Source organism: Aulonocara stuartgranti, assembly GCF_965226115.1.
Source record: "Aulonocara stuartgranti genome assembly, chromosome: 15".
NCBI lineage: Eukaryota > Metazoa > Chordata > Actinopteri > Cichliformes > Cichlidae > Aulonocara > Aulonocara stuartgranti.
Genome location: NC_138951.1, coordinates 35493264 through 35515466, shown reverse-complemented (window position 1 = coordinate 35515466; position 22203 = coordinate 35493264). Strand labels below are relative to the sequence as shown.

Here is a 22203-nt window from a genome sequence, read left to right as displayed (position 1 = left end):
CAGTGGCTTTTATGTATTGTTTGTGGGCAAAGATGTTAAACGCTTTTCTTTATCTATTTGGTGAGAAATTCCAGGAATCAGATGTTTAGAGAAAATGGGGCATGCGCAGTAAAGTTACACACAATCCGAAAATGTTTGGCGTCTGTTCGTCGCGCCCGAGGCCACCGAGGAGTTATCAGTGGACTGTTGGAAGTTGGAGTGACTGATAATGAAAAGCCCAACAAAATCAGCAAAAACACAATGACGTGTCTATAACCTTAATTTTGAAAAGTTCATCACTTATTATTGAGTGAAAAGACTTTCTATAAACGGGTTGTCTGTAGTAGCTGATGCTGTCTGAGTGAGCATTAATATACTTGGAGTTCACGCGCTCATCCTGTATATGAATATCAGAGGCGCGCCGAGGTTTGGTTTCATTGTAAATATTTACTGCCCTGTTTAGATGCACTCGTGTTCGTGATGGATGTGATTGTTCATGTTGAATTTGAAGGTAAACTAAAAGTAAGTGCCTCCTCCTCCTCCTGCTGCCGCTCCTCTGCCTTTATTTGCTCCATATGGTGTTTGACATGGTACCCAGGAAGGAAAAAAAAAACTTGTGTGGGCGGAGGAAAAAGCCTAGTATTTTGTCCGTCCTGAAATTTGATTCAGAAGTTCGGGATCCTGGAAGACAAAAAGCAAACGGAGGGGGAGGGAAGAAAGGCAGACGAGGACGGAGGGTTTTTTTTAAACTGCGAGGAGAGTAAACTCACCCAAATACTCCGCAACCTCCGACTAAAGTAAGTTCATTTATAAGAGTAACGCTTCTTGTTCCGCTCATCAGCACATTTGGGCATTTCGTTTCGCCAAAGTGAGGCAGGTTTGTCTGTGAAATGAAATGAATCGCTTTAATTGCTGCTGGATGCCACAAAATACACGATTCGTGATTTGTGAATGACCCGTCCTTTACGCGTAGCTTTCACGCGTGCGTTTTCCCCTCATTTGATTTATTTATCTATCAATAAATGAGGTGTTTCCTGCAGCTGCTACACTGAGCCCGAGAAGCTTCGTGGAGGAGGCATCGTATAAAGTTTTTGTTTTCAGAGAGTGGCTCAACACTGAAGGGAAAGTTATTTTTCAGCGGGTTTTAAAGCCACATACCCCTCTCCGCCCCCTACGCGCCACATCCAGGCCAGCTCCGATAACCGCCACCGACATTTATTCCTCCAGACCTTCAAGCCCCGTGGCTCCTAATTGATCTCTATACATGGTAAGGTCCTCGCTTGTTTGGAGAAACGTCGCCGTGCGCGCCCGCTCTGCGCCACAGTTGGTTGTGCGCCAAGAAAACCCAGAGAAAAATGCTCCAGATTCAATCTGCAGATGTTAATGAAGCCTTTGAAGACAAAGGCGCGTGACTGGTGTTATTTTACGCACACCTGGCAGACGCTTTTGTCCAGTAAGTGCATTTTATGTGCTTTAGAGTTCATAAGTGCTGGAAACATTCGTCCGTGTGTATGCATATGTGTAGAAAACAGTCATAAATGAATATGTATTTATAGATTGTATTTACTGTTGTAATACAGGAAAAGGTACAGTGTTACAATAACTGCTTAGGATTATTTGTGATATCAATAGTGGAGTTGAAGTAGTCCATGAAGAGCCATAAAGGAGATGTTCCAGTAAGCTGCTTCTGTGCTTTTTTAGACCTTTTTAACTAACTTGAACACCTCTGGTTCAGTTTCACATCATGAGATGGGAACAGGTGAAACGTTGCCCTGTTTCATCCTCCAGAGTTCTCTTAGAAGAAAGCTAAAGTCTGACCTCACAGTAGCAATGTAACACAAGATTTTCCATGAATCCACGAGTTTCTGAATTGAAATCTCATCAGTGTTATAATCCTGTGTTTTTTGGATTTGAAATATGTGTTTTTAAAATTTGTAGCTTCTAAAACTTTGGTCAAAGCTGCCAGGACAGGAAATACTTTTCACAAGATGCCGAGAACTGATTATCAGTACTGAAGGGACGTGTAGTGACATCCACACTTCAAAATATAACTTTAGAGATCCCTGATGGTGACACACTGAGCAGTCGGAGCACTTTGCTCAAGAAAGATTAGAAACAGGGGGGACGTTATGTGAATACTTCCAGTGCCTTTAAATCTTGTTAATAAACACATTATGTCTCATTTGTTTAATCAGTATGTGAGTAAATACACATTTAACATTTCTCCCTGTTTCAGTTTTGCTCGGCAGGTCAGCTGTTTGCTGTAGCTTCATGGTTTTGGACTTCTTATCTCCCAAAATATCGATTTGCTCCTTTTAGGTGAAAACGGTCAAAGCATATTTATTACACCTCTGCAGTGCTTTCCATTTTACTACATAGATATTTGAGTCATCCTGCTGCGAAATACGAGCCAAAAGGAAGATTTTAACTAACAATAAGCTTCCTCCAAAGTGTTGAAACCTGCAGATTCACACAGTCTCATGTGTGATACGTTTAAAGGATGCAGGGCAACAGCACGGTGCACGCCAGCCACCTTCTGGACTTCCCGCTGTAGATCATAAAGCTGGAGTCTGTGATTATTGTGACGTGCTTCGGTGTGCACGAGAGTGTGACGCATTCGTGTGCTGATTTGCTGAGTTTCTCTACTGACAGGGATTCAAAACTGATGAGAAAGTGTTCCCAACAGAAACAGGGGAAGATAAACTTTGACATCCTGTCAGTGATGATTATTGTATAACCATGTGCATAAACCCATAATTTCCTCTATCCTTCCCCCCCCAAAAAAGCCCGCATAAAGTCCCAGTGAAGTTTTTGAGTGTTAGCGTCTCCCTCAGCGCTGACCTTTCCCCTGAGGTCAGGGCTGTTCTGGTCAAGACAAACAGATTCCTGAAGCAGGATATAAATTGGGCCTTACAGGTAGAAGAAAAGCGCAAAGACAGCAGAGGCTTGAAAGAAAGCGGATTACTGACGATATTTAAGGGAAAATAAAGATGAATCACTGTGTTTTCTCGGGGATATTTTTTCAGACGTGTGTATTAATCAAGCTTTTCTGACACTTTGGGGAATTAAGGTGATTTTCTCCCTCTTGTCTCTTTCTGCAGTCTGATGTTTTAAACTGATCTTGGCCTGATTTCCACCTGGACCTCTTCCTGCTCCTCTCAGGCTCTGTGACTATGAGCACCTCGGGGCTTCAGGCCACTAACCGGCAGAATGCAAAGGAGCTCGACAGCATGAAGGAATCCATCAGCGATATCATCAACCAGCTCCAGGACATCGACCCGGCCAGGCTCTCCTTCTCCCCCTTCCTGGATCTGGACACTCAGATCTCTTTGGCTCCGGTGTCAGACAGCCCCGAGTCTTCGGTGGAGGAGCTGCACTCGTCCTCCCACTCTGTCTCCGGCTCCCAGCGCTCGCTGGAACCGCCACCAGCGACGGATCAGCCAAGGAGTGAGTTATTACCGCTGCTTTTTACTGTCTCCTCGTCGGAGCTGTAGGATTTGAAGGGAGGCCAGAGCAAATTAGCAAAAGCTAAAGTCGGATTGAGTACAGGCTGGATCCAAATAGAGTTAGGACAGAGTCTGCAGAGGAAAAAAAGCATTGTTTGTGTTGAATGGAATAAGCTAAGAGCAATTATATCACAAAAACATTAAGAAAAAACAAGTTAAGTCATTTTCCAGAAGAGAAAAAACTTTTAAAATCCTTGACTTTAGTCAGATTTTGGAAAAATCAGCTTTGAATTCTGGGTAAAATATCATAAAAACTTGAGTTGTGTTTTAGGAAAAGGAGCTTTTTTTTTGTAAACAAGACAAACATTCTTATAGTTAGATTTAATATTTGTGTGAGAGAACCAAGTCCAAGCTGTGAGGGAAACAGTTAAAGTTGGTGTTGGTGGGTGACTCCCATCTGTAATGTGAAGTGTCCAGATGTTTGTAACCCTTCTCAACAGCTTCTGGTGTTTAATGTGTGCTGTTTTGTGTCCTTGCAGCAGCGGCGGTCTGGATGTTTTTACGTTTCGGTCCAAACCATTTTTCTAGAGCTTTAATTTGTGTCTGAGGGCTTCTGTTGGTCTTTGGGCTCTCTTCTGCATATCGCACCCGTCAGATGCTTAATTAGAAGTGAATGAAATGTAATGAAAATTAAAGATGACACGTGGTTTTTGTGGCAGTCGGGATGCACCTCATGATGTACGACTTTACTTTTTATAAACAAATCCCATTTAAAGACCAAAACCAACAGCGAGTTGGTGCGACCGTCTACACTTTAGATAGATTTTTAAAGAAGCATCTGTACAGGACTATTTTCTGTGTATTAAAACACAACCCTTTGGTTAAACTATGTCACACTTTTAGTATACAGAAAATTTAATTCCTTTCACTGGTTGTTGGTTGTTTTGGTCCTTTTCATTAGATTATTTGACAGTAATGCAAATACACTCACATCGACCCGTCCAGGCTCTCCTTCTCCTCCTTCCTGGATCTGGACCTTCAGATCTCTTTGGCTCCGGTGTCAGACAGGCCAGTTCATTAGGAACACTTGCTAGTACCAGGTTGGGGCCCTTTTTTGTCTTCTGGTTGTTTTAGGGCATTGATTTAACAAGGTGCTGAAGTTTGATTGAGATTTGTTGGCTGCATATCCATGACATCAATTTCCCGTGCTCTATTGGATTGAGATCTGGTGACTCTGGAGGCTGTTTGAGTGCAGTGAACTGATTATCTATCAGCTCGGAGCGCTCTAAAAGGTCACCTCTGACATCAACAAGGCATTTCCATCCAGAGTGCTGCTGCTCACTGGATTGCTTCCCTTCGTCAAACCATTGTGTTGTGCAAGAAAATCCCAGCAGATGAGCAGTTTCTGAAATCTTCAGATCAGCCTGTCTGACACTGACGATCCTGCCACATGCAACGTCACTTAAATCACCTTTTCTTCATCCTAGTGTTCAGTTTGAACCTCAGCAGGTGGTTTTGATCATGTCTTCACGCCTAAATGCACTGAGCTGCTGCCATGTGATTGACCTAATAAAATGGCCCGTGAATGCATATATCATTACTACAGCTCAACCAAAGATGAATTAAAGTTCAAAGCAATTATTAGACTCTTTATTGGTTCATTTAAATGTTTTGATATATCTTTTTTTCCACACATATTTTCAGTAGCATTGAAATGACTAGAGAAATAAATAAAACATAATAACAAACCTTTCAAATATAGATTTCACAAATGTGTACACAAAGCCAGCCTGTTAAGGACACTGTGTATTAGGCTAATATTACCTACTGTTTACATGCTTCGAATACTAAACTATGAACAGTCATTTATGAGCAGGCCAACAGCCTGCAGAAATCCAGCCTTATAGTAAATGTAATTAGTGTGTAAGCACCGCAGTTCAACCACGTAAACTAGAGGTGCCACTAATTGCTAATCTTGTAAGAACAGTTTATATGAGTATTTCGACTCTGCTTTGTATTTTGAAAGTAAGAAAGTGAATGATTGATTGGAGTAAGTCTGCAGCTGATTGCTTTTGATGTTTTTTTTTTAAATGTGCTCTGATTCGAACAGGCTCTGCTCCTTGCCACCAGCAGTCTGGCGTCAGTCTCCCACAAGAGCCTCGAGCGCATCGTGGGGAGGAGGGGGAGCTGGATCAAACTCTTTCCAGTCCTATCATCACGGCGCGCAATTTGGACGCCGCCACGGAAAACTGCGTCGGCCCTCCAACCCCGGCCTCTCAGGGAGACATTCCCAACGGCACAGATGCACCGAGATGGAGTCCAGAATCCACCAATCTGGACTGCACTGTGGACGAGGGTCGGCCTCTGATAGGGCCGCCGCCGGAGAGCGTGGAGCTGGCTGTGTGGAGCTCCGAGGGCCGGGGAGAGACTTGCGTGGCTGCGCGGGAGGCTTCGGATCGGGGGCAATGCCGCTGCTGCCAGTGCACATGCTGTCAGAGCAGCCGAGTCCCCGCTTTCTTCTCGGTGCTGGCCTCGCTTCTGTGTGCGTCCGGGATCCTCTATGCACTCTATTTCTACGTGCCCATCAAACCCCCTGACTTCCCTGACGTAACCAGCCGCATCGTTTTCACCTTGTGCTGCTGTGTGGTGGCCGCTGTCCCCATCCTGCTCGGTATGCGTCTCACAAACACACACACCTGCACGCTGACATTCAAAAACAGCCATGTGAGAGCCTTGAATGAAAGATAATGATTAAGAAAGGATTTGGTTTGTCTGGCTGCTTTGTCTTGGAATGCTTCAGTGTCTCCTGTCCTCTTTAATTTCATGCGCTTTCAGCCTCAGTAGCAGCAGACGTCTCCCAGGCCTCTGGGGAGAAGCATAATTTCCTTCTCCTTCACATAGCTTTAAATGGAAACTACAGTAAGAGGCTGGCTGTGTCCTTCATCTCCCAGGCTGTGGCCTAATTGTTCGAGAACATTTTAATCACTTCCCAACCGAGAGTGACTCGGAATAAGAGGGCAGGTGGTAAAAAAAAAGGTCAGGCTGGTAGCTGTGAGGAACATTTGCATGTGGGCCAGTCTACTGGCGTTTGCTTCACATTCAAATGATGGAATTGCAAAAACAAAGTGTGCTGTCAGGATGAGCGCGCTGTTTGCGGAAAGATGGCCCAGATTCAAGATGCTAACTGACTTATTGCTCCTTTATCCCTTGCAGCGATGCTCATGGGTGCAGCCTGCCAGTTCTGCAACGGCTCCTTCGATCTGCAGGAGTCGTTTCCCAGAAGAGGTGCGGTTCAGCAGCTTTTCGTCACCACATCCCTGGAGCAGTTACTCCTCTATGTCCTGAACCTTGTTGTTATGGCTGCGTTACTGCCTCAAGACCAGCTGAAGTTGGTGCCTATCCTGGTCATAATGTTCATCTTTGGAAGGTGAGGCTCAAAAGCGAGAAAGGTGGAAAGCTCCTGTGAGCCAGTGGGGTTGGTCCGACCTTACCGGATGCACGATTTGTTTTTCCTTTCTTCCCCTTCTGTGGTCACTCTCTTCCCCATTCTAGCCATTTGAATTACCCACTGTGGATGGGCCTGCTAGCTGCTGGCTTGTTGGAGGACTTTACATAAACGTCTCAGCAGCCTCCACGTCAGCTGAATTTCCATAATCCTTCTATCTGCGTAGCCGGAGTGCTACACAAATAAGGACCAATAAATCCGCCTAAAAGTCAGGTCTAGAATAACTCCAAACTGTTACACACAGATCACTTTGTTCCCAGCAAAGAACTCTGACATTTTAAGATGAGACCGTGATGTCCCCACGGACAGTTAACCCTGTAACGCCACGTGTATCATATTTGACTTTTTGAGACCTCTACATCACCAGTAACACATTTTTAAGTAATAAATAGTGGATTTGGCAAATACGATATAAATTAAAACCCATATATGGAGATTAATATTTAATATCTTATTTTTTTATTTGGCAGAAAAGTCGATAAAGACAGGCTTTATTGAATATTACACCTGCAACAACCTAAGAGTTTCTAGCCATGCTGGCAGCCAGGCTTTCCTGTGAGCCCAGTGTTGTCATCAGTGTGCAAACGTGCTAATTAGTGACACTTTTTCTGCTTCACAGACCAGAATTGAGAAAAGTCCAGAGTTAGTACACTGAATAGGAAGAGTGCAAAATGCCAACCCCATGTTGAAACTAGACAGAGGTAAAGGGGACCAAGACCAAAAGGTTAATGACTTTTTGTTACAGTTGCAAAAATAAAAAGGAAACCCATTTTGAGCCAGCACTTTAAGGAAAGGTTATTGAAAGATGTTTCAGTGATCAGCAGTTCACGCAAAAGTGTGACAACCACACACGTTTTCTCCAAAAGGAGTTTATCCTCTGTGCACCATAAATGACGGCGATGGCGTTGAGATAGTTATTTTAGTCCAAAGCGATGCACTGACAGGCTGACACTGCCGTTTGTAGAGCCACGCCACTGACAGGGCTAAAAATGAACACAACCACTGTCATTAACAAACCCAAAGAGAAGCTCTGGCTCTGCGTCACAGAGCGGTGCAGAGCTCAGACTGCGAGCCTCAAAATTTGCCAGTTTTACAAAGTGAAGTTGGTTTGTGCATCTGATTTATCAACCCTCTTATTAGATATTAGTTAGGCCTCATTTGTGACCTCCTGAAGTTTTGTCTCCTTTACTTTGGTCTCTAAGATCTGAGTGAAATGCAGCATCTGTCTCTTAACCTGCTCATTTAAACAGCCCGTCGCTGACTGCGTCTGCACTGCTGTTTGATGCTGGACGGGTATTACTCAGTTAGTTCTTAAAGCTGAGCAGCTGTCTGCTGTGGCCAGTAAAAAACGAGAGTACAAAACACCCCAGTAAAACTGTGGTTTCGAAAGTTGCTATAAACTGCTGAGAGCTGTTTGTGTTATTGCACCCACTCCCAAAAAAAGGTCAATTTATGAGCCTACAAATCGATTGTAGCAACATTTATTGCAGTGCAGTGAAAGGCGTATATGTATTTTGGGAGACTTTATTTAAAAATATGGAGTTATTAAACATGTCTGGCAGACTGAGCTTAGCCGATTGGAGGTAACGCTGGTGGGGAAGCTGTGAGTGTCTGATTTCCTGTTTGATGTTTTCTTTTCGTGCTCCTCAGGCTTGTTTACTGGGTCGCCCTGAACACGTGCGTCTCCTGGCGAGGCTTCGGCTCCGGCCTGAGCGTCTTCCCACTCCTCGCCATGGTGGCTCTTAATCTGTTCCTTGTGTACATGCTCCATCTCAGAGAGCCACTTTTTGGCTCTCAGGACGTCCTCTATAATCAGGTCACCCCCTCTTCCTGGTCATCACAGAGCCCGAGTGCCACACCAGACATCCTGGACGCTCAGTGAAGAGGCGAGCTGCCTGCTTCCTTCTCCGAGAGGAGGAGATCTTTCCAAAAATAGCCCATTCCTGTGGTCTGCAGTTCAGCACAGCTACCCGTGCTGCCACTGCAACCTCCAACTCTGTGACGGCTTGACTTGTGTTTTCTTGCTCCTCCCTATACACAACCTTTTATGTGGATTCATGCTTATTATCTGAAATGCAAGAGCTCCACCTGCTAGTGGCTGGGGACGCCTTTGAACAATGCTGTAGTCATAAAACATTTGTCCTTTTAAGCTATTCCTGTGCCTACATTTAATGTTTTGAACTCTAAATACTTAAAAGCTATATATACATACATATATATGGCTGGATTTGGTTTGACCGAAACACGAGCAAAGCAGCTGCAGTTGTCAGACTTTATTATTATTTGACAAAGTTTGTACATGATGAAGACAGAATAAAAGCCATTTTGTAAAAAACAAACAAACAAAAAAAAAACCAAATGAAAAAATGTCTTCCCGTTGTTGGTTTTCCATTGACCGCTCTTTGCTTTTGCCTTGGCTGGGCGTCTATTCCTGGAGAGACAGCGGCGCGCGTTTTCAGAGCTGGGACTGTCATTATGTGATAATAACGTGCTCCATCTCCACCCTGCTGGCGTCCTCGCTGCTGCTGATGAACTTGCTCGGTTTGTGGCACCAAAACGGGGCCAAAACAAAAACGAGATGAGACGCAGTGCGTTTCGTCTGACACTCAACTGAAGAATACCCAGGGATCCAGATTACTATAATTACAGCAGTGTTGACCCGAGGTATTCACTGAATCTGAATGCATATTTTTCACCGTCAAATCCAGAGATTTATTTGAGTTTTCCAAATAGCAGTAAAGATTGAACCACACTCACGCACGTTACAAACAACCAGCACACAGGTTTGTCAGCGTCAGACTAAATAACCGGCTCTAAAGGTATCTGAGCACGGAGCACGGTGAGAGGGGAACACAGACGTTTTGATGCGTTTCAGAGTGAATGCCTGAAATTACTTTACAAATGACTGTTTATTAAAAGACCTTTAATTTCCTTTCTTATAAATTAATGTGCAAACGTCTTGAGCCACCACTCTTTTGTTTTTCTTCAAAATATTTTGCTTCCAAGCAGCCAGACTGTCTGGTCATTTTTCAAAGTGATAAAAAGGCACCTAACTCAGCAGATGAACCTGCATTGTTTAAATGTAACACTTGGCAAAGAAATTGTATCTTAGTAGCAGAATGTTACAATAACTCATAATTTGTTCCAGTTTCTTTAGTTGAATCCACAAAAAAATCCAAAGAAAGTAACATTTTTGCCATAACAAAGTGAATCCCAAAGAGCCACGAGCCAGAAACTGGGCATGGTGAGCAGAAACAGGACAAATGGGGGACTAAAGAAGAAGTCATGTCCATCTACTGACCATCAGGCGTGGTCTCAGTGGGAGGATGGACCATTCTTAAGAAAGGGAAACGGGAAGAAAAGGCAGTGGTATGTCAAAGTATGTCAACTCTATGGAATCAGAAAACAGAACGAAAGGAAGTCGACATCCAAAGAAGAGCTTTGAGAAGTCTGGAGAAATATTCCAGAAGAAAGAAAGTTTGCCTGAGAGTTCGGACTGTGTTGAAGAATAAGTCAAATCAACCATGTACAGTGGTACAGTACAGAGTGAAATGAGACAACACCAAATAGAATTGTACAAACTGTTTTCTGTCTTCTGTATTTCCATGCATGTTTGCAGATGTTTCACCTATTTCCCATTTTCCGAGCAAAATACAAAGAAATTAGCTCAAGACTTTTGCACAGGACTGTATATAACATCAAATTTGGGGATTTCCTCAACATGTTTCCAAACAACTTTGAATAAACTTCATCTGTTACAAACTTCCTGCAAGCTGCTTTGAGAGTCAGCTGAAGTTCTGGATTTTTTTGGCAAGCAAAGTAATTCAAGTTTGAGCTTCTTTTTTCACACTCATAGTAAAATAAATTGGAGATTAATCGACGATCTGCTTGCTGCGCTGCTTCTCGTCTGTTCTACTTTCATTTCATTTGAGATAAATTATTTTAAATCTGCACATAAAGATGTTAGATTAACTTCCCATTCATCATCTCCATCCTCCTCCTGATGGAACCAAGAGGAAACAAACCATCACTCTAGGTCAGCAAATGAACAGAATATTAACCATTTAAACACTTTTAGACATTTAAATCTGTTTACAGAGATGGATCAGGAGATTAATGAAACACAGGTTAGACCGTGCAGGACCTCTCGCTCTCTGCTATCAAACTGAAACCACAGACTGCTGCTTTCAGCCGTTGAGCAGCTCCAATAATAAGTCAGGCGCTCCTGCAGTGTTTGATGTTATTGTGCTCTCATGCTGGTGCGAACCTTTGGCGTGGCTGTGCTCTGTTTTCATGGTGCAACACTCACATGAATGGAGACAATAAGTTCAACTTCATCTGTGATCGTAAAGTAATAAAAAAAAGAGTCAACACGGACATATTTTAAATATGATCAAGCACACACACGATCATATGTGTTAGTGCAGCAGATATAAATCAGCCCTGGTAACATGACAGCGTTATTCGAGTGTGATAAATTTGATTTAATAAATGTATTTGTTATGACAACATGCTCCTGAATGCAGCTCAACCAGTAGAGCCAGGCTGTTCCTGCTGCTGCTCTGATTACCTGACATGTAAGTGAAAGTCAAAGCTCTGTTAATGCACTCTAATAATCTCCAAAGTAAGAGTAGCCACAACCCCACTGGTGTTTTTCACGATTTCTGAAGTACAGTGTAGTTGGCCAGTAATGAAACAGAAATGTGTTGTGTGGTTTTGCTCTAAAAAATAGATAAAATAATAAATAAATTAAATAAAATGGAAATGTTTTATTGACTAATGACATAAATTATGTCCCTCAAACGGTTTACTTTTTGTTTCCTCTGCACAGAAACTTAAGTTGCACCTCAAACTGTGGGGTGGGCCCCAGTGATGGGACATGGAGCCACTGTGGGTGGGATGTAACTGATAAAATCCTGCATCAAATGTGGGGCATTTCAGAAAACGTGTGAGGCTCAGTGAGTTAACCTCAGTCTGAATGTGTCACGGTGACAGTATCTGTGGATACTCTTTAGCATCGCAGAGGTTTTTACAAATGCATACATACACATATACATGAGAAACCACAGTCATAAATCACCCTTGGAGACGTTCAAGTCTGTCAGTAGCAATGTGCCTCCACTGGAGGCGCCAAACAGCTACCTAAAGACTCAATAACTGTGATCAGTCTATTTAATAATATATAGACATCTAGACACGAAAATAACTGTATTTCTAAAAGTCAAAGTCCAAAAATGTTCCCCCAGTATTGTATTAGTACTTTTAGGGATTATTGTTTGTCTGTTATTTTGGTTTTTGATTATGATTCTCTGAGGATTTGAGCTGGTTTAAAGTGCGCAGCTCGAATATGTAGCAGTAGCGCCCTCAGCAGCTCGCGCTCTGACACGACAAGAGCCCGTTTGACGTAACCAGAACCTCCAAAGATGGCGGCGTTGGTAGGTGAGTGATGTTTTGACTGAAACTACACGCTTTTCTGTAGTCGTTGGTGTCTTTTTATACTCATGCTGCTCTGAGTATTTTAAAAATGAGCCCAGGGGAGTGAACTGCACAGCGACTTGGCTGCGTTTGACGGCCGGTTTGTAACTTTTAAGGAAAGCGCCGCTGACCTTGCTCTGTCTGTGTTAGCATAACGGCTAGCCATGTTAGCGTGCAGCTAACTGCTGTTATTTTAGTTTACTAACGACTGCTTCCATACTGGATTAAAGCTGGTGCCTCCCAGTGCAAGACGACAGGTTCGAAGTGCTGATCATGGAACCAAACTTGGTGTAAAAACTTTACAATTTTAGGATTGTCACCCGAGTTTGCGATCACCACAGCTTGAGAAGCACAAGTTAAAGACTTTTTGAAAAGAGGCAGAAATTTACTACTTTTCGGCTCTGATTTGATATGTTACAGACAGCAAGAAAACTAATACATTTCTATTCCTAGATCCCCCCCCCGAAACCATAAAGTTATAATAACCTTTAAGTGTTACACTTTGTTTCTGGTGGATTGTCAACAGCTGGGTGCTGACATTACTTTAAGTGAACAGATGTTGCAGTGTAGTTTGGCATGCAGAGAAAGTGTTTTTCGTGTGCAGACATGGTGCTGCTCCTATAGCTTGCAAAAATCCTTCTTTGCATAGTTTGAGCAAAGGCCCCATTTATACACCTCTAGCTCTTGCACTCTCTCTAGTTGTTAAAGTTTCTTCACCTTGTGTAATAATGCGTTCTGTATTTATTTTGCAGCACCTCGCCTGGCCATATTTGGCTCTTTTTCAACAAGGTAAGAACCTTCTAATCTGGTTCCTTGTATTGAAACCGATGCTAATCTGGCCTTGTCCTGCTTACAGCTGTTACAGCATCACACTTCATAAGAGGTTCTCTTTATACTTGTGTACAAATGCATTCTGTATGCGGTCATCTTAAAAACAAATAACAAAAGGTAGTCACACACATAGAGTAGACCAGGGCTGTGCAGAGAGGTTTAAAGGGGCGGGTGCTCAAAGTTAAAAAGGGGCACATTGAACCAGGCTGAATAACAACACACATTCATCAAGAATCTAATATGGGAGGGCAGGGCTGTGTTGATCTGAGACTGTAGACATTAAAAAGTCCATAGGAGAGATGGTAGCTGATTAAACAAGTGTCATGAGATAATAACAAAATGCAAAGATTGGTGACAGCACTTGGAACCATAAGGCAACAAAAAAACTGTGAGAAATAATTTAGGCTCTGCCTGTGAATCACTCTTTGCTTCTCTTCTTCCTTCCATCCCATCATTTCATATATCACTCTCCACTTGCTGTCTATCTGAGAACAAGGCACAACTTGCTATTGCAATAAACTATAATTTAATTATCCACACCTAACAACTCTTGCACTTAATCTATAATAAAATGATGACAGAAAAATGTTATAGCCCTGCCTTTAGTAGCCTCACACAGCTCCTGCTGTTTCCTCCTCATGTCCTTACCAGGCATGTCTGGACAATGTTATATCATGAGTAATAATTTAAAATAATCCATATACATAAAACACACACATGCACGCACACACAGTGACATTTTAGACCTTCTTCAGAATACTGTATATACTATGGGCATCACGGTGCTGATCCAGAATCCTTACATTATTATTTATTACTAGAGCTACAATAATAAAGCAATGAGGAGGGGGAAGTAATAAATATGAAGTAATGTATTTATGACGATTCCATTTGTTTCACTATCCACTCTGTGCAGGGGCAAAGCTTATTACATTTTTAAACTGTAAAGATACAATAATTTTACTGCTGTAAAATCCAAATTTTGTCTTATTTAAAATATAAATCTAATTTAATCTGCTTCTTAATGTATGTTTTTTAAAATACAGCGTGTGTTTTTTAATATATTATAATTATAATAATGCATAATTATGTGGACATGCATATTAGATCGTTTTTTAGTGAAATATAATCCCTCCAGAAAGGCAGGAAAAGCCCGGAAACTTACTTTAAAACTAAATATGTTCCCTAAAACGGTGACAGAGCTACAGACCCATGACAGCCTTACACAGGTAGCCAGCAGCTATGACCAGCACTACTTGTGCAGTTAATAAAAGGACAGGTAATGTTTGTCGCGCTGTTGCACACACAGCACGCTCGTTTGTTTCAGTTCGTCAGTTGCAACAAGACAGCTTACCAACGTGTACGTAATAAGCTGATACTCCTGGGTGCTACACACTACAGTGTACGCTGTACACCTACTTACTGGTTTTGTTGCATCAGTCTGTGTCTCTGAGTAAACTTGTGTTTCTCCTACAGCTCCGGACAACAAAAAATGCGCGTGTTCTTTATGAGCTCGTTCCCGGCTCATAACCAGCGCGTTCTGCCGTCAAGGGCGATCATTGGTTAAATGTGATCATGTGACTGATGCAAGCCAGATCCTTTTACGTATTTAGCAAAACTGTGATTAATAGTTAAATATTATTGTTGAGGGGCACAGACAGGAGTCCGCACGCACACACACATTAAAAATAAATAAATAAAATTTTAGTTGCCTCAACAAAAGGGCACTTTGGGCACCCATCAGGAAAGGGGCGGGTGCTCAAGCCCCTCTAGCCCCCCCCCCCCCCCCCTCTGCGCGTGCCTGGAGTAGACCCGATTTTACTTCTCAACGTTCTGAATTTGTTATTGGAGAAAATAACAAGATGAAGCAACCTCCAGAAAAAAACAAAGACTGAAACATTTGCTGTTAGGTTTTATTCCTCCACACTGGCAAGCAGCAGCAGCCAGCCTGCGAGTTAATCCTTTAAAGCACCACCAGGTTTTGAAGGCTCAGGCAAAATTGCCATCGCATCGCCCTCAAAGAAATCCCCCCCATCTGTCCGTCACCCGGTACCATCAAATGATGATAGCATTTCAAATGTTGTCTTTTTGTGAAGCTGAGAGCTTTTGTGGTGCATTATTTTATTGTTAGGAGTGGCTTTAACATTTAACATCCCGCTATGTCTAACTGTTACTTCTGTCCCCGCAGGCCCATTTCAGTTTTTGCTCTTCAGCACAAGAGCCTGCACAGCACTGCTAAAAATGATAACAACAGCACAAGGTGAGTTTATGAGAGAGATTCTGTGGTAACAGATACATTCAAACTAATGCGCATGGTAAAACTCTACTCTCTCTCATTCCCTCCTCCTGCTGCTGCAGCGTGGTGCCGGCTAGAGAGAAAAGCACGGCGGTGGCTGCAGCCAAACCGACGTCTGCAGCCAGCAGCAAGGGCGAGTATGTGATCACCAAGCTGGACGACCTGGTTAACTGGGCTCGCAGGGTGAGTAGATGAGAAACCGTGAGCTGTGTTAACATGCTCATGAGTATGTGCGCTGTGTTTTCATTACATGCCAAATGGAGAACAAAGCAGTCTGATATAAAGTACACATCTAGAAATAAAACCAAGTTCTCTGTCAGCATGTGATGTGACCCCACCATCAGCTGAAGAACGTTGTAAATGTGACACTGTAACTGGGGTATTATGGATCTTAACCCCCTGGGGTCGACTACTTCTGATTTTCTGTTTATATTTCACCTTTAAAAACTATTGAGCTTGTCTTGTTTGATATCATTCGTCTCAGTACAACCTCGGTTTTCTCTGTTCAGTTATTTTCTTATTTTCAGTGACCTTATTGTTTTGCCACACAAAATCAAACAAATGACTAGAATACTACACACTAACCATTCACTCCAAACACACTCAAAACTCACTATCAATATTGCTCTTGCTTTCTGCCGTCACTCCCCAAACTTTCCCCTCTTTCTAAGCAACCGAATGCCACGTGTTGTCATATAATTTAGTTTGGTTGATGTGGTGCATTTTCCCACCAATAGGAAAGGGGGTGTCCTTTTTTTTTTTTCTTTTGTCTTTGTTCGAGGGCTGTCCTTTTTTCTTGATGCAACATCTGTTACAACAGTATTCAGGAGAAAGTATGGTGCAAGTTGTTTATCATAACTCTGTTGTTTTTTTTCTGGCTTATCAACAGAGTTTAAAAACTAGTATACAGTTTGAAGTCCAGGCTTTCAAAACGAGTTGAAACAGAGACTCAGCGAGGCTGCATCTTGCTGCTATTTCATCTTAAATCAGTTACGTGATTTAGACACTACAGCGTGACTATGGGGGTTAAAGGGCCAAAAGTAACTTGCAGACTTGTTGCTGTCACGTTAACATAATGCACATACAGAGCTAAGTACAGATTGAGACAGTAAACGTCCTCAAAAACTTGATAACCCTGTGAACGTTGCGGCCTATTGCCCAGAAACTGCACAAACGATAACTGCTGTTTCCTCCTCAGAGCTCTCTGTGGCCCATGACCTTTGGCCTGGCTTGCTGTGCGGTGGAAATGATGCACATGGCGGCTCCCCGTTACGACATGGACCGTTTTGGAGTCGTATTCAGAGCCAGTCCCCGGCAGGCAGATGTCATGATCGTGGCAGGAACGTTGACCAATAAGATGGCTCCAGCCCTGCGCAAGGTGAGAAAAGGGCCTCCACTAATCATCATCATCATCACTTTCACCTAACTGCAGTTTAACTGTTTAGCTGAAGTGTGAGGTTTGACTTGGGTTTGGGAATTGAAGGAGAAACAAAAAATGTGTTTTCACTCACAGCTTGTAGACATAGTCAGTGCTGTCTGTCTGCAGGATAGCTGAGCAAACGCTGGCTGGATTATGAGCAGCCTGCCGGTGGATTGAGTGACTGGCATGAAGCCGCCTCCAGCTGAATCTACAGATTAGACTTAGTTAGACATTATATAAGAGTGTCTGAACCGCTTCTTCTTCCCAACAGGTGTATGACCAGATGCCTGAGCCCAGATATGTCATTTCCATGGGAAGGTAAGTCCTGAAGAGATCTCCTCTAATCTTTTTATTCCAACCACTGATCAAGTCGTTCCTTTTTTTTTTTTTTTTTTTTTTTTTTGGTGGGGGGTGGGGGGGGGCAGTTAAAGAAATATTAGGCTTCTGTGATAAAGAGACAGGATCAAAGTGCTGAAGCTGCTCGTTCCAACCTATGAAATTTTGAGTTGCAATTTATTCACTTTTGATTTAACGATAAACGATGTTTAGAAGCTGGTGTGTGCACCCATCTTTTCAGTCTTACAAAGACAAATAATCTGGCACGTTTGTAATTTTTACTCTTGCACACTCTTAAATTGTGATGTCGTAGAGTCAGACCCTCACTGCAACACTAGCAGGCTGAGGTGGGTGGGGGGAAAAAAGATTTGAGGATCCCGACATCTTCGGATCATCACAATGAGCTTTTTAATGATCAGCTCTGCTAGGAATGAGAGAAGAAGCATAAAAGCAGCTGTCTTTGCAGAGGTTTTATTTTAATTGCAAAGAAAGAGGCAAAAAAGTTGCAGCAAAATCAGAGTAAAGGAAGTCAAAAGACTAATAAAGCACTAAAGAACTGAAGAAGTGATTGAAAAGAAATAAAATTAACCACCTAACAACACTTTGTCAACCAGGTAAAACTAAGCCTGTCCCAGGTAGTGAAATGAGTACTTCGTGTAAGTACAAACACTAATTACAACAACAGGATTATCGCTATAATCAAAGGAGAGAGATGATTTATGTAAATAAAGCAAACATGAGTATGGTGGAAAAGCTGGAGTGGGCTTGTCTCCACTCAGTGTTCAGACAGCAGCTGGGAAGCAGACTGAGCTGCATTCTGAGGCTCAGCCAATCACACAATCAGAGATTGCAGAGGAAAAGGTCGAGCACAATCAAAGCAACGCTGGGTTTTAGGACACAACACATCTGTGTCATTAGGAACCCATAATTTGGCTGAACGTGAAACTCGGCAGTGTCTTTATTACTGCTGTGACGTTGACGTGAAATGTTGCTGCTGTGGTGTAACGTTTAAAGAGAGCTGATTGGATTTTTTTCTTTTCTTTTCCAGCTGTGCTAACGGAGGAGGCTACTACCACTATTCTTACGCTGTCGTCAGAGGCTGTGACCGAATTGTACCGGTGGACATTTATGTTCCAGGTAGAGTTTATTACAGAGAAAGGATAAAATTTGCACATTTTCTTATTAATGAAAGTGGAAAATGTAGTCTAGACACCCAGTTAGTGGAGAGATATTTGTGGATTGCCATTTCTGTAGTCTGGTTATTAAGAATTACCAAATTAAGGGTTTCTGCTACCATATTGCAAGCCTCTTCAATCTGTGACCTTTTCCATCTTCATATATTTTCTGCTGGAGTGGAGCTGAACTGGCAATCAGTTAGATTTGAGCCAATAAACCAAGTCAACCTTTATGAAAACGCCTGTAGGCCTCCAGTGGCTGACCTCACTCGTGCTTCTGCTGCTGAATGATAGATTAAGATTTTGCAAAGAGATGTTGTTCTCACATTTGTTGGTGTGTTCAGTCTGTGGTCTTGTGTTCCCCATCCACACTAGTCCAGATCAACATCTTTTTCATAGTAATAATTTATAAACACGGCAGCCTGGAGTCTGCTGGCTGGGGAAGGGGAGAGAAGCACTCGTACTTGATCTGTAGCTGCAGTATGAAAACTAGTAATTGTGTCATCAGCAGTAATCAAATATAGATGTTTGATTGTTTTAAATAGGAGATGACTGCGCAGTGCTAATGTCATTGTGCAGTAATGTGGCCTCGTGTTTCTGTTGAAATATGCATTATCAGTACCTTTGCCTTGCAGGTTGCCCGCCCACTGCAGAGGCTCTTCTCTACGGGACTTTACAGCTGCAGAAGAAAATCAAGCGTGAGAAGAAATTAAAGATCTGGTACAGGAAGTGAACAATCTGTATATGTGTGTGCGTCTGTTTGTAAACACTGTATTCTGGTTGCATTTGGAGCGCTGCTCCTCCTCAATGTAGAGCTGCAGGAACGAACTTCATTAAAGTCTTTGTTGTAATTTACAGACGGCACACGCTGTGTATTTAAATTACAGCTTTAAATTGAATTCATGTCTTCAAGTAGCCATCAGAAAAACTATATATCTCATCAGTCATTCATGAAAATAGAATATGAGTGGCATATTTCAGAATCTTAAGTGTTATTTTCAATAAACTGAGCTTACGTGAAGTCCCATGCCAGCTGTTGTCATTTCTGATGCTGTGAACGCCAGAGCCGAGTCTCGGCCACCAGGGGGCTCCTGTGATCGCCAGCCCTGACCTTCACTGGTGTTTGTGGACGTTCTGCAGTGGTTGGAATCAAAATGCACTTTTATTGTGTGCTGATTGTTTCGCTCTGAGTTTGGTCTTTTAAAACACACACAAAGGAGTAAAAAGGTTAGTGTATGTTTGCATGTACTGCTAAAATGGAATAGGCTGACATTAACGCTAGAGCACTAATTTGCAGTTTTGTAACACTATCACTAATATCAGGTATATTTGAACCCTTATAACCCTTTTAACCCTTATGTGCATTAAATATTTTAATGTATATATTAAAATACATGTCTAGCTGAATTACTCTTATTTTATTTTGCCTCTACAACATCTCATAAACTGAAGAAAGGTAACCTATAAAATGGCTCTAAAGCTAAAACAAAGAGAATTACGTGGGTGAAAATCGCCTATCATAGGTGTCCTAAAATTTTTCCTAAAAATTCAAACATGAATTCACTTTATGGTTATCTACCGTGCAGCCATGACAGCCAAGTGTGAGTCACAATATAACCTGAAATGCATGTTTTTAAACTCTGGGAGGAAACCCAACAACCTGGTTGTTGAGACCGCTCTACCACTGTGCAATCAAAACACAAGTATGCAGACATTCTTTACTGTGACTTCAGGATCTTTGTTTTATGTTCTTCTGTTAATCTGATTGTTTCAATTCCACAAAAGTAAAATAAAACAGGTTACATGTTTATGAGCAGTGTTTTTTTTGTTTTTTTTTGTGTGTGTATCTATATAACGTATACCAAAATAATGAAGCTCAATAAAAGGCAGCAGGATGCTCAACCATTTAAAAACATTTCTGCAGGTTGTGTTGTTTAGTCTCACTGAGCTGAAACACGTTGTAGTCCACGGGTTCATCTGATATTTAGTTATTAAGTCATCAACAGTTACAGCAGCACAAAACAAAACTAAAATTTCAGGAAGCTCTGAAATAAATATCCTCAACAGTTGAATTGCTATACTAGCCTTGATATATTACAGGGGGTGATCATGTGTAAAGCTCTTGAGCAGGTTACTTATTTTGCTGCCAGGGAGCCAGACTTTTTGTCATTTTTAAAGTGGTCTTGAGCAATAGCTCTCCAAAGGTTTCCAAAGGTCTTTTAAAGATTTTCTTTGGACTTTGGCTTTTTTATTCATCTCCAGTTCAGTCCTTGTAGACAACTCTTTTGAGGAATGTTTTTTGTTATCGATTAAGCCTCTTAACACTGACCTATGAATCATTCAAACATAAAAAAGGCACCTAACTCGAGGGATGAACCCACATTGTGTCTAAACAAAACAGCAAAGAAATGATTTTAAATTAAATTGTGTTTTTGTAAGGTGACCTTGAGGGTCTGAAAGGCGCCTATAAATAAAATGTATTATTATTATTATTAAATCTTGAAACACCTATCCTACAGATTTTGCAAAAATGCATAGACTCCATTAGATGTTGGATGGCTGGAAACTTTCATCAACTAAATGAGGAGAAGACTGAAGTTCTTGTTTGTGCTCCTAAAAATGTTGTTATGGAAAACTTGGGTCCACTTGCTATATTTGCAAAACTGTCTATCAGGAGCCTTGGTGTTAGTATTGACTCAGCTCTGACTTTGGCTGCCCATGTAAAATCTCTGGTTCGCTCCTGTTTTTATCACTTGAGAAACATTGCTAAGCTGAGTCCCATTGTATCGCGCTCCGAATTACAAATTGTCATTCATGCATTTGCTTCATCTCGTCTGGACTATTGTAATTCTTTGTTTACTTGTTTATGTAAAGCCTCTTTGGAGAGTCTGCAAGTTGTTCAGAACGCTGCTGCAAAGCTTCTGACCAAGTCCTCCAAGTTTTCCCATGTCACACCCCTGCTGATTCAGCTGCACTGGCTCCCCGTTAAATTCAGAATCCAGTTTAAGGTTTTGACCTTGACTTTCAGGGCTCTGCATGGACAAGCACCAACATATATAAGTGAACTTTTACATCCATACATTCCCAGCAGGTCCCTGAGGTCATGTGACCAGGGCTTGCTTGCTGTCCAACACACGAGGCTGAAAACAAAAGGCGACAAAGCTTTTGTAACTGTGGCCCCCAGATTGTGGAACTCTCTCCCCTTGAGCCTGAGATCTGTGGACTCAGTGGTCGCTTTTAAAAAAACAGCTAAAAACTCATCTTTTTAAACTTGCTTTTGGTTGATTTTGATTTTTAGGTTTTAGCTTCTGTGAAGCACTTTGTGATTTTTATCTTGAAAGGTGCTATATAAATAAAGTTTTACTTACTTACTTGAATATTTTGAGGAAACTGGACGAGTGGAAAATGAAAGAAGTGACGGGCCGAAAAAACTGCATCTGAAAGTCATCTTCTTAAGAAATGGGGTAAAAAATCCAGAAAAGACCTGACACAAGAGCTGAGGGATGCATCTGGACCTTCAGTTGATCCAGCTACTGTTCGATCAAGTCTCTTCAGAAATGGTCTCAGTGGGAGGGTGGCTGTCAGGAAGCTGTTTTTAAGGAAGGGAAAAGGGAGAAAAGGCTGAGACCTGCCGAGTTACACAAGAGTGAAGATCAGTGTCAACACGGCTGATGGAGTGATTAATGTACATTTCAAATATCTGGTTCAATTCCTTCTCACTGCGAGAGGTTAGTTTGGAC

The 22203-nt window shown here is 42.1% G+C and overlaps 2 protein-coding genes across 4 annotated transcripts; both read left to right on the top strand.

Moving 5' to 3' along the window:
• Window positions 1–180: 180 nt before the first annotated feature.
• On the top strand, window positions 181–10695 carry LOC309689505 (uncharacterized protein). 3 transcript variants are annotated; one of them, XM_082505974.1, is made up of 5 exons: window positions 181–776; window positions 3081–3426; window positions 5536–6096; window positions 6639–6852; window positions 8581–10695. In XM_082505974.1, the coding sequence occupies exons 2-5, from the start codon at window positions 3153–3155 to the stop codon at window positions 8810–8812; spliced, it is 1281 nt and encodes a 426-aa protein (XP_082362100.1). In that variant the 5' UTR covers window positions 181–776; window positions 3081–3152; the 3' UTR covers window positions 8813–10695. The 3 variants fall into 3 exon arrangements, with proteins under 3 accessions (XP_082362100.1, XP_082362102.1, XP_082362101.1); XM_082505976.1 differs by lacking the exon at window positions 181–776 and adding an exon at window positions 1094–1246; XM_082505975.1 differs by lacking the exon at window positions 181–776 and adding an exon at window positions 1305–1432.
• Window positions 10696–12297: 1602 nt separating this feature from the next.
• Window positions 12298–19484, top strand: ndufs7 (NADH:ubiquinone oxidoreductase core subunit S7). Its single transcript, XM_082505201.1, has 8 exons — window positions 12298–12369; window positions 13158–13194; window positions 15425–15496; window positions 15595–15715; window positions 16731–16910; window positions 17224–17270; window positions 18337–18425; window positions 19099–19484. Exons 1-8 carry the CDS (start codon window positions 12354–12356, stop codon window positions 19194–19196), a joined length of 660 nt encoding a protein of 219 aa, XP_082361327.1. The 5' UTR covers window positions 12298–12353; the 3' UTR covers window positions 19197–19484.
• Window positions 19485–22203: the final 2719 nt, after the last annotated feature.

What these genes read in the sequence shown, in the direction of transcription:
- LOC309689505 (XM_082505974.1), top strand. Translation starts at nt 3,153, where the DNA reads ATGAGCACCTCGGGGCTTCAGGCCACTAACCGGCAGAATGCAAAGGAG. An exon ending in AGCGACGGATCAGCCAAGGA is followed by an intron (nt 3,427 to 5,535) that starts GTGAGTTATTAC and finishes TGATTCGAACAG; the next exon opens with GCTCTGCTCCTTGCCACCAG. An exon ending in CGCTGTCCCCATCCTGCTCG is followed by an intron (nt 6,097 to 6,638) that starts GTATGCGTCTCA and finishes TATCCCTTGCAG; the next exon opens with CGATGCTCATGGGTGCAGCC.
- ndufs7 (XM_082505201.1), top strand. An exon ending in AATGATAACAACAGCACAAG is followed by an intron (nt 15,497 to 15,594) that starts GTGAGTTTATGA and finishes CTGCTGCTGCAG; the next exon opens with CGTGGTGCCGGCTAGAGAGA. An exon ending in TGGTTAACTGGGCTCGCAGG is followed by an intron (nt 15,716 to 16,730) that starts GTGAGTAGATGA and finishes TTTCCTCCTCAG; the next exon opens with AGCTCTCTGTGGCCCATGAC.